This window comes from Scomber scombrus, chromosome 3, assembly GCF_963691925.1.
Source record: "Scomber scombrus chromosome 3, fScoSco1.1, whole genome shotgun sequence".
In the NCBI taxonomy this organism is placed as follows: domain Eukaryota; kingdom Metazoa; phylum Chordata; class Actinopteri; order Scombriformes; family Scombridae; genus Scomber; species Scomber scombrus.
In genome coordinates, this window is record NC_084972.1 from 19,720,802 (window position 1) to 19,732,900 (window position 12,099).

General features: G+C 38.4%; 1 protein-coding gene across 1 annotated transcript in view; it reads right to left on the bottom strand.

The window, feature by feature from the left end:
* Window positions 1–9,065, bottom strand: part of uba7 (ubiquitin-like modifier activating enzyme 7) — a 34,410-nt gene extending 25,345 nt beyond the window's left edge. The window contains exons 1-16 of the mRNA XM_062415398.1: window positions 8,962–9,065; window positions 8,697–8,865; window positions 8,005–8,139; window positions 7,085–7,191; window positions 6,907–6,997; window positions 6,494–6,626; window positions 6,237–6,334; window positions 6,002–6,151; window positions 5,734–5,898; window positions 5,485–5,589; window positions 5,283–5,363; window positions 4,645–4,800; window positions 3,791–3,956; window positions 3,429–3,625; window positions 2,840–2,904; window positions 1,277–1,487 (exon numbers count right to left, since the gene is read on the bottom strand). Coding sequence (XP_062271382.1) covers window positions 1,277–1,487; window positions 2,840–2,904; window positions 3,429–3,625; window positions 3,791–3,956; window positions 4,645–4,800; window positions 5,283–5,363; window positions 5,485–5,589; window positions 5,734–5,898; window positions 6,002–6,151; window positions 6,237–6,334; window positions 6,494–6,626; window positions 6,907–6,997; window positions 7,085–7,191; window positions 8,005–8,139; window positions 8,697–8,865; window positions 8,962–9,008 — 2,076 coding nt within the window. The 5' untranslated portion in view covers window positions 9,009–9,065. The remainder of the gene's footprint in view (window positions 1–1,276; window positions 1,488–2,839; window positions 2,905–3,428; window positions 3,626–3,790; window positions 3,957–4,644; window positions 4,801–5,282; window positions 5,364–5,484; window positions 5,590–5,733; window positions 5,899–6,001; window positions 6,152–6,236; window positions 6,335–6,493; window positions 6,627–6,906; window positions 6,998–7,084; window positions 7,192–8,004; window positions 8,140–8,696; window positions 8,866–8,961) is intronic.
* Window positions 9,066–12,099: the final 3,034 nt, after the last annotated feature.

Genomic DNA, 12,099 nt, shown 5'->3' on the forward strand with positions numbered 1-12,099 from the left:
CATAAAAAAGTCCTCAATTTATTGGCAGTATAACAACTAGTTTCAGCCCTCTTCTATAGTCTTTAATGGCTGTAATTGTATGAGCAGTTAATGTATTACCTACTACAATGAATGGACTAGAAGATAAATAGAGCAAATATGTACAAACATTATTTATTTACATGTACAACATACAGCTTTTAATCACTGATGTCATCTTAGCTACTTCTATTGTATATCTTTCACTGATCAGTCTCTCATTCTGCTTTTCTTTCTTGAATGGAGACTCAGATTAGTGCAGTATAGAAATGCTCCTGTTTTGTCTTTGGATCAGATCCAGTCATTGTTATATGTGCAAACGCTTAAGTACACATACAGTACCACATTCATATCAATGCCAATACTGAAACCCAGCAAAGTAGTGGTTAAGTCAAATGTGTGGTCACATGTCATGCTTGTGTACTGGTATTTGTCAGTTTAGGTTGTGACTGTTAACTGAAATGTGTGACCTTATCTTAGTTCCTCAGAAATGTGGTAGAAAGTGAATTTCCAAGGGGACAATGACACCATAACTGGGTCAAAGAGAAATGTGGAAGAAAAAAGAGAACCAAAACTTAAAATATTAACTGCCACAGAGTTTCTTTTTAGTCTGTTGTTGATGATAAGGCTACACAAAATGTTTTCATGTTTTCTGGGATTATAATTTATTTATAATACCTGAGAACTGGGTAAACATATCAGGGTAAGTCATAAAATAACAAAAATTCATGTTCCTCTGAAGAGTTGTAGAGGGAATTCAGTGCACAATAAATATGAAAGCAGACATAAATGGAAGAAAATCATTCTTTTGCCAAAGGAATTTCTTCCGTATAACCCATGCATTCAGGGGTATTTGCTTATGGTAGAACTACCCCTGAACTGCCCCCGCCCCCTCCCAGGTGTGACAGCAACATGTGACATCACTGTCTGCATGCTTCACCAGATTATAAACCCTTAGAGCTGCTCAGAGATATTTATCAGTGGTGGCTCAGTGGTTCAGGTTTCAAACAAGGTTAATAGTGATCTCTGAGCCTGGGGAAATATGCTGCATTACTCCCTGAAGTGAAATGTGAAAAAAAACACTAAATTGCAATCATTCACCAAAATGCTTGTGTCAAATTATATTCTTTAATTGACTAGTATGCAAAATCCTTTCACTGGATAAGGACAATTTAAATGTGCAGCACTGCCCCCCTGTGTCAACAAATATAATGTTTGTAGTTTGTAGTATAAAGTTTATACTTTAGTTTGATTTTACCTGTTCAGGTGAAAAACAGTGCAGGAGCTGACGGACATCATCGTTATAGAGAGTCTCCCACTTGCAACGTGCCCAGTTCACACAGTCTTCCCAGCTGGTCGGATGTTTTCCTCCAGTGTTCATGTCCACCATGCTGCTCCACACCCCACCAAGCACCTCCAAGGCCTCAGCATCTCCGTGGCCCAGAGTCCGCTCTACAAATCCTGGTTCCCTGAAGAAAGCAGTGTAGCAATTGCTTTTGATTTAATGACAGGCATACAGTATAATGTAGTAATAATCACTGGTTGCACTGAAAGACAAGTATTATCGTAAGGTCTCCTTGTATAATTATCCAGGTTTACTTTCCAGACAAAAAGCTCTGACTTCTACTCTTCTAGCAGTTGAACTTTGGGAACAATATTTTATCTGAAAACGAAATTGGGGAATGTCCTGAAAAATCGATTTGGTTACTCTTATTCGTAACAAGCACAGAGACAAATGACTAAACAGATCTTTGTAAATTCAGGTGTAGTCTTTTTGGTGACTCAGAGGGGATTCCTTTGCTTGGCTGAGGACTCATAGAGTGAGTATGAGGAAGTGTTAAGTAAGCTTGCAGTGTACTGGTCGGTCCCTGGACAGCATTTGCGCCATAATCCTGTGCCAGCTCACCATACACAGCACTGCACTCCTCCGCATGCAGCTACACTCAGACAGGTCTGAACAGGAACATTTAGAGTCATGCATAGAGCTGCCTGAGTGGAAAACACAACAAAAGGTGACTGGACCTTTCCATAACCTTTTTACAGTCTCACAAAATGTACTGGAATTTCGTTTCTGACTGCACTACAAAGAGTCCTTTCAGAGGAGAAATTAGTTATTAGAGTATTCATAAAGGTATAATACATGTTTGTACTCCTAAAAATCAGCGTAATGTGAGAGGCTTTAATAAATGTGTGAACTGGCAAGTGCCACTCCTGCTCTAGTCATGATTTCTGCTTCTCTGTGAAGACACAAGAAAGCATGTAAGTACTTTAGAATAATGGGGGATTACATCAAATCTCACAAAAACAAACAGACAGATATCTCAAAACATGGCTGGATTAGGAGGGCTCCGAGGCTCAAAGCTCAGACACAGTTTGGGTATCTGTCACTGACATCTTGTTACAATATAATTAAGTCAATGCTTTCCCTCAGTGTTTTAAGTCACTTGTATTAAATATTACTGACAATGCTATGTTTTTTCTGCATCTTTCTAAGCAGTCTTTATTAACCAGAAAGCCTTCTAATTAGTTGAGAGTATTTATCTTTTACTGGGATAAAACAGAGTGCAGCCAGAGAACAGTTTATATGATTTTTACTAGGGGTTTACTACTTAAAGCAAACCACATGTTTTCCTATTTATAAAACAAAATAATGAGCTTGGACCACTTCATTAGCTTTGGTAGGTCTGTTGGAATGCTTTGCAAGAGAGCGGAAAAAACATTGTAAAATGTGCAACTAGTGGTCATTAAGTGGCAGCAGATTTACAGCACATTGGCCACTGCAGTTTCTCACAGTTGTTGGGAGGCTACGCTTGCCACTTACCTCAGAAAAAGATTCACATTTTCAGGTGTTTGTTTGAACATCCCCTCAAACCGGTCTCTGGCCCACTGAAAGAATTGCATAAAATGTATCTCAAACGTTTATTAGACATAACAATACACAGAATGATCAGAAAAACAGAAATCCCCACTATATATATTTTAATGAGACTAATACAAGAGTCCTGTAATAAATTCATATGTTTTAATAGTTTAAACTGTTCAACATTTTGTTGATTCAACCCTAACAAAATGTGGTGTCACCATTTTGGATTGCAATATATTGTAGTATGAAATATATTAAAATATATTTGTAATGTTTTTCCACTCTTTCATTATAGGGCAATCAAAAACAACAGAGGCATAAATTACTACATTATTGAGTCAACCCCAAAAAACTAGTCTTGACAAAAACATTTTGAACATTTCATGTAAGGTAGCATTAATTACATGGCTTATTTTGTATAGCAATGCATGGATTTTCCGTTTTTCTGGTCATTCACTGTAGTTTATGAAACAAAATGGGGAAGGAAGACAATCCATGTAACTCATTTCCTTTATGGCAAGGATGAAAACAAAACCTTTTTTTGTACCTGCAGAGTGTGCTCAATGCGGTGAGGGAAGTTCTTGAGAGTGCACAGTGGGATGGCGTCATTAGAACTTGATTTTGCTGGTCCGTAAGACTCTGTCAGTTTTGGGACCACCACCAGAGTGTGACCTTTGCTTCCTAGAGTTCCCCCCTCCAGCAATGACTTCTGGTGTTGAACGCAGCGGCTATCAAGATAGACTCCTGGGCAGCAAAGAGAGGAGAAATAGGCATTTGTACTCAAATATGTACTCTAAGTTGGAACTCTTGTAAAGTCACTGTGAAAAAGAAGACTTAATATCATAACAGCAGTGTTTGTGGTGCAAACTGCACTGTGCTGGTGTTGTGTGTGCGCAGTAGCGTCCTCACTGGCTTCCACATTATCCAGGGCTGCAGCCACTCCATCGAGACCCATGAAGAACTTGTAATCATACACTCGTTCACTGTCAGGGTCCAAACGATTCTGGTGAGCTGTGATGTTCATCTGTGGGTTCATCACTTTCACTGCCTTTGCTGCAACTTCTGATTTTGGTTGCTGTTCATGGAAAAGTAAGCAAATTGGAACATGGGTCTTGGAAATAATGATTGGAAATAATGTAAAATGATAACATGGGATGGAGTTGTTTTTTTTTAAAGTAATATGGATATAATACACACTGAAGGTGATTCTTCTTCTTTTCTATTCTCGTTTGTTCTACATTTGATACAAAACCAGAGTGCAAATTTGTTGTTGGATATTTCTATTAAACTACTGCAAACATTCTAAAGAACACATCGTTGGTCATTAATTCATGTTTTACTATACTGTCATGATATACTGAGTGTCTCACTGCTCTTTTTAATAAACCAGTGGAATCAGCACATTCCTCTTATGAATTTCAGATAATCTCATGTCAACATACCCACAAACTGCCCTCAACTCTGTGTTATGTAAGTTGTTTGGACATTGTTGGTTGTTTACTCAGCTACGAGATATCTGTCTGATATATTCCTAAAATAAACTGCAAAAAAAACACTCACAAATGATGCCAGCCCTGTGTAATCTGACACAAGCCACCCCAGACTGTCACAAAACTTTCACCCCTATCCTGTCCCATTAGTAAAGCTCTATGACCCTTCCACTTAACCCGGTCAGACAAGAACCAGTGAGCTATGACGGCATGTGTGATTCCTCACCACCCAAAGGAGGAGGAGAGGAGATATGCTGTACTGCATTTTCTCACCCCAATATCTTGAGACCTGAACAAGAACTGGCGGTTCAAGTTGGATCTCTCTATGAAGTCCATGTCTGTTAAGGTGATGTGTCCTTCTTCTCCAGCACCGAGCCCGATGAGGGCAAAATTCTTAAGAAGCTCGCAGCCAATAGCACCAGCTCCAACCTTAAAAAATTGACAAGTGAGGGTGTGTTTGAGTAAGTTCATGAAAGAATGTCACCAAATTAGAGTTACATTTTATGGGTACAAAAGAGTTTATCGCTTCACATTCACAGTGTAGCATTACACTGTGAATGTGTAATGTTACTGTTGTTGCACATTACTTCTGTCACTTCAAATTTCTTTCGGTGATGTTTCTACAGTGTTAGATGAAACACATGCATGCAATCTCTCTCTCAAACACACTCACCCAGCAAACAACAGTAAAAAAACAACACTTTCAAAGGAAACAGAGAAAGGGCTTGGCACTATTGAATGGTCCCTGCACAAGAGGTCAACACTAGCAGGAAATGCCGCCTGAATCACAGCCGTTTCCTGCATGTGCCATCATTAACACCAGGGAAGATCAAAGCAAAACACAGATGGAGCTTCTGCTTTCCAATGCAGAGTGTGCCCCCTGCTGAACAAATGTTGAACTCTGCCCTTACCAAGAAATACTTCTGCCTACAAAGCTTCTCCTGGAATGATGACCCGAACACGGCAATCTGTCCATCGTACCTCTTCCCTTTCTGTTGGAGAGGAAAACAACAGTGTTTAATTTACATACATCCACAAATGGTTTCCATCATTCTGATGAACTATTTCTGGATGATATATGTGGGACGTTTAAATAAAAATATGTTAACATACGCCTAAAAAGAAGCATTCCTCCTGTTGACCCTCTTCTTCAGGGAGGCACTCTAGTGCATCAAAATATAGCCACTGCCGAAGAGGTGTAAATTTCCTGCTACATGCCTGTGAGAACGTTATTAAGTGCACAGAGAAAAATACAGTCATATATGCACCACTGACAATAAGTGTTAATTTCTGCACATTAAATATATCAATAGAAATATAGAAAGCTTCAACAGAGGTGCTAATATTCTTCTTTGACCTCACCTTAATAACTTCCTGAGCAGCCAGGCCTCCAATGAAAGCATTGAGAGGAGCCAAGTCACCCTGAGCTGTGTAGGACAGAAGTCGCACCGCAGCCTCATCCAGCTGTTCAAGCTGTGAGACTGTATTCAGCTCTCTCACTGTGTCAAGCAGGGCATCTGCATCTGACTGCACAGAATTAACCACCATCAGCAAATGAGAGAAAACAATCCTGTTAACTGTTTTAACAATCATATTAACACCAATGTAATATGTTGTAGACTCCACTGACCTGACACCGAGGACGAGGGAGTCGCTGCTCTTTCTTCATAAAGCTATGTAGAGCTTGAAAAGCCAAGTGCAGGGTCTTATGCCTTGCTATTTTTCCAAAATCGTTCATTTTCAGCAGGTCATAGTCCAATAAAGCCTCACTGATTGGTTTCTGCAATTAATGTTGTATTTATTTAATCAACAGTAATTCAAAAAAATACAAATCAAAATAGTGAAAACAAATTGTTCATACTTACAAAACTAAACATTGAGGGTTGTTTAACCTCAGTCACTATGCCACCCCGTTCATAGTCAGAGAAGTTTGAGGTGTCACCAATGCTGAAAGAGTGCTGACCTGGTGGTAGAGTTGAGAAATTACATACAGATAGTGAGATACACCATCATTCTCATTACAGCTATAAAAATGAGTGTGAAAATGGTAAGCACTAAAGGAAGGCTTGGCAGTTGGCTCACGACAACACTGTGTTATGACTCATGGAAAAATAATACTAACCGCGGACTTTGATCTCCACAGGGGTGATGTTGTTGAGCTCTGTCATGCCTTGGACTTCAGAGAAGGAGACATGACAGCCATCGGAAAATCCGTGCTTCCTGTCATCTGCGCAGATCAAAATTCCAGGATTCCCCTAAAATACAGAGAATCTTTAAATGTGAAAGAAGTAATACCAATAATTTTCAGGTTCAAAAAATTCAATCCAAAAGAACAGAGGGGGCCTTCTGTGTGGAGTTTTCATGTACTTCCTGTGCAGGTTAGCTAAATTGTAAACTGCAACTCTAAATTGCCCATAGGTGCAAATGTTTATCAACACACAAGTTTCATAAATGTGTGGGTGGATGAATGAATGCATCTATGGGTTAGAGAGGCTTTTAATATGCCAGTAACATAAAACACATGGAAGAAATTACCTTAGTGATACTTTGAATCATTGCCGATGCAGGCGTCTCACCATCAGTGTCCAAGACCTCAAACTCATCCCCAAAGTCGCAAAACAGCTGACTGCAAATTAATCACTTCTGTATTCCTGTAATTCTGTTTTATTAAGTGTATCCAATCATTTTCTGACAGGTCGTATTGCCTACTTACCCACACAGTCCTTTGGTGTCTGCTACAATAAACCTGATTCCTCCTTTATGGCAGAACTCACCAAAACGCTTCTGATCATCCAGTGAGGAATCAGTGAGGACCACCACCTGAAAAAATAAAGTCAAAAGTGTGTTCTGCTTATTGTTTCTTTACTTCTGTGTTTGAGCTTCACTGAACAGAATGATACATGGCCAGATTTTGACACTAGAGGGCTGTTTTCATGTTCATCTGCTGAAGCGGGAAAGTTTGCCTCAAATCTTTAGTTAAGAATCTGAGTTTAGAAGCGTGCATTCAAGCATGATTTCATGACATCACAACTAGTGATACACAATGATTTCAGTGAATCAGGAGACATCTTGTGTCAAGCAATTAAACTTCTTTAATGAAAACTATCTGCACAGATTCAGGATTTGTTTGTGAGGGAGAAGAAGTAAAAGCACTGTTGTAATCTCAACAATTTACGTGTTGCTGTGTAACAGGAAATATTAATTACAAAATAAGCAACAATTAAAGTTAAAGTTTGGTGAAAACTTTCATAGTTATATTTTCACACTCAAAATCTTTGGTAAACTGCTTCATCAGGACTGTTGGAGTGTGGTTTGTTCAGATTTGATTGACAGGTCAAAGGTCACAACACTGTCACACCACTTTGTTTCCATTGTTTCTAAACTGTGATTGATTGGTGCACGGTTATACATGACATCACATCACCTTTTATCCCTGTCCATTTCAAACAGACAAAAACTGTCTTATGAAATAAACCTAACCTGTTCTCAGTTTGGCAGAAATTTGTGAGTTTATCTAGGACTCTATCACACATAAGATTTCATAAGAGGCTGATTGAGAAAATTTGTGTTTTTCAGTAATTATCATGTAACCTTTTAACCATCAGTGACCTTTATATTATTATGAGATAGTACCTGAAATTGTCCAAGCAGGTCCTTGTCCAGCGGTCCCGTGTGGGAAGACACACACACATGCGGGTTTAAGGCAGACAGCTGTTGTAGGGAACATGTGGCTCGGTTCTGACCAAGATGGGACTCATTTAGGAAAAACTGGTGGGAAAATGAAATCACAGGTTGACCAAACTATCTTAACTCAGGGTCTACTAACGTGCTTCATCAGCAGATGTGTTTTTTTCAGTGATAATGACAGTATGTATGTACATGAATGTTATATTGTGGTCTAAGCCACAGCAGCTATACAAGGTCTTTTATCTAATGTTGACTGGACAGAGATGGGAAGGGTAGAATGTAATCGATAGTGAAAGTATACTGTCTTCCTGTAAAAAGCCGTTTAGAATTACCAACAAATATGCAGGCTATGTTACACGCCCAGTTTCTTTTTTAAATGTAAAACCAAATGTATTCACCTTCATGAATGTTTGATGTACATTTTACACTTTTATAATATTATAGACAAATATATAATAACTATTGTAATAAAAGTGTTATTAAAAGTTGGATATTAAACCCCTTGTAATGTAAATTCGTATTATTGCTTTTATGTCTGTTTATGAATTACATGTTGGACATACAGTATACAGAATATCCTCTAAAATATTTATTCACTTGTTTATTTACAGATGAGTACCACAGGATTAGATTAGTACCTGGGATGACAGGTCAGTCCACTTTGTCTGGCGTTCATCCTGCACAGTGACAGACTTCACTCCGGACAGGATCACATTTTTGGCGATTTCTACTCCAAGACCACCCATGCCCGCAATGAGGACGTTGGCAGTTCCCATCCGGTGCATCGCGGCATGACCCAAAACATACCTGTGCAGGTAAAAGGACGAGTAAGTCTGTGATTCAGCTGTCTATATGGTCCTTTTTTAAAAAACAACTTTGACCTAATTTGTCGGTTGTACTTACAGCTGTCGAGAGTAGAATCCTTCATCGATTTCACCCATCTTTGACATGTTGCAGATTTTAGTAAGTGAACAGTTTGAGTTGGTCAGTTTGAACTCAGGGATCCACCTGACTTTACAGCAACTGAGCCGGTCAAATAATGAACAGAAAGCAAACCGGCTGAGTCATTTGATAAGAACTTAAAATACATTTCACTTTCGTTTCTTTGCGAGTTTTGTCAAATTCAAATAAATCCCTGACGTGGCCACGAGAGGGCGACTAAGAGCTATTTATCTTGTTACCACAACAGCAGTTAGTCCTTGTAACCTCACATACACTACTGGGAAAATCTACAGCATTATGGTTAAGTTAAAGTAATGTTTTGAGACATTTAGCCTACACAAATATGTCTTTCCCCCCAAAAAAGGACAATTCCATAATTAAAATGTTTAAACTGCTACTTCTGCCTCATTAAATTGCTCCAAACAATTAGTGATCTTACACATCTTGATCGTAAGTACAGGCCTTGAACTCAGACTATGAGCAGGCAAACTTTCAGAAAATGTGAAAACAGTCGTGTCAAACTCTGCACATACATCATTCTGCACAGTGAAAGTCAAAGAAGTCAAATGTCCAACTGACGCAAGAGGAAACACTTTTTTTTGAATGGAGGGGCACTTTAAAAGTCCGTATTTTTGACTGCAAGTTGAACTTAAGGATTGGTGCAGGAAATCTAAAAATGATAATGATGATGATGGCCTAAATTAAATGAAAATAACTGTAAATGTTTCAAGAGCCCAAACTTTGAAACTGTTTTTCAAATGTTTTTAAGTCTTGTTTAATTGGTCTTGTCTTGAATAATTACTTAAAGTCCCTTTAAACAAAACAAAAAAAAGTTTTTTTGTCACATATTGTTACTTAACTTGGATGCCTGAGCTTCACTGTGCAGCACGATGCTTGTGTAGAGTTTGATAAGCAGCAGCTGTTCTCTATCTCCTGAAAATCTGAGTTTAAGATGTGTCCGTGCAAGCATGATTTTCACAACTTCGAAGCTAGTCATAGTTCAGTAATCAGCTTACACAAGTGAGAAGTGGAAACTTGAAATTTCCAGCACACTTACATTGAGACATAGGAGATGTCTTGTGTCCAGCTGTTCAATTTTGAAATGAATATTTGCATGTTATTCCGGTACTTTTCAGAAGAGTAGGAAGAAATAGCTGTGCTTTTATGAAATGTTTAGCTAGTTAACAGAGGTTTATTTGTGGAGGGAAAAAAAGCACAGAGACACAAGTTATTATTCATAGTAGAGTGTTTTTATGTGTCTTAAAACATGTCTGGAAGGGATCATTTCCATAGTGACAATAACAATAATACACCTTAGTTTTGACTAATGTTTTTGTCTTTCATTTCAACAATCTCAGTCTGGTGTAGAGCCAAAATCCTTTCCAGAAGAAAGTGCTGCCTGCTTAGGAGTGACTTGAAGTGATTCATCATTATATTTCAAGCTGAGGCTGTATGAAGACAAACTTATTATTGGTAGGTTTGAGGAACAGTAAAACAAGAAGTTGAGATAAGTTTCTGTAATTCCGAAATTATTGCTTCACATCATGACAAAATTGTATTTGAGTGGGACAACTGTGTGTAATGATTTTCAAATTCTTGCTCACGAACCTTTTTGGAGAAAAAACATCAATGTATCCATGGAGATGCCCCTGCTCAAAACAACACAAAATATTCCTTGTATGGAAAAAAATCTAAATATAGTTTGCATGGCCCAGCATCACAAATTTATGTTTGTTTGACCTCTCGTATGTATCAAGTAGTCTGTGAGTTAGACAAGGACAAATTCAGATTCTGAGTTCTGGGTGTGATGTCCTTAACACTGTAGTTTCTGACAGTTTGTTTGATTAATCCCTAGATACCTATGGCCTCACTCGAGTGAGTCCTTGTTGGTTTCATGCTACTTTTTGCATCAGTACTTCTACAGTACATATATACCAACAATGCTCTATTACAGTAAGATTAATGATTATGGATCTTTGCGAGACTTGTGGTGTAGAACGACAATCTAAAGTACATTTGCCTTTGGAATAACACGATAACAGAGTTTTCCAACAGCTGTGATTACTGAACTTTGGATTCAGTGGTAGATGTTTAACTTTTGGATCTGCTTTATTTTGTCAGTGATAACATTCCTATTTGGACATTGTATGATAATGAATAGCTGATTTTTTCAATCCAACATTCATAAAACTTTATATAAATGTTCCTGAGGGGCAATTTGTTTTACAGTCCAACATGAATACATACAATACATCATACTCAACATACCACAGGATCCATATCGCCTATGCTGTCACCATGATTCATGCGGAAAAGAAAGAATGATGCAATGACATCCGGGGTTACAGTTTGTTTAAGAAACCAACAACAGGAACAAAGGACAATCTGTATCTGTTAGTGCTACCTTTAGGGAGACTAAACCTCTGCCCTGATGGAAGCATCTGAAAGTCAATGTATAAAGGATATTGAGGGTCCAAAACACTAGTCTGTGCCTCTGAGACGACCCTCACTTCATACAGGTGCTAAAGGTCATTAAGGTTAGCATCAATAATTTAGCTCAACATTTTTTTTCATTTTGTTTCTATTTTTTAAGAATAAGACCAAACCAGGAAATCCTAAAAAGGACAATAAAAGAATACAACAAAACTTAAAAAGAAGTTGTGATTTGCCTTTTCACAAACAGCAGCTGTATGTGGATCAAATTTAAGCTTCTCGCCCAGGACAGTGCCCAAATATTTATACTGCTGCACTGGTGCCACTGATTCACACTTAATCACATATTGGGCAGGGGGAAAGGGCTTCCTCTGAAAATTAATAAACATTTCTTTGGTCTTAGCCACATTTATTTGGAGGAAAGACTGGTCACACCAGTTAACAAATTCATCAAGGACTGGGCCATGGTCTTGCTCCACGCCCTACAGAAGACTCACGATAACAGAGTCATTGGCATACTTGAGGACAAATATTGAAACATGATTGCAATCATTTGTGTACAAAATGAATAAAAGTGGTGAAAGCACACACAGCGTTGAGGGGATCCAGTGGAAGATGAGAGTTTACTGAACAAGGTTCCATTAACCCAGACTCTGAGATCTGTTT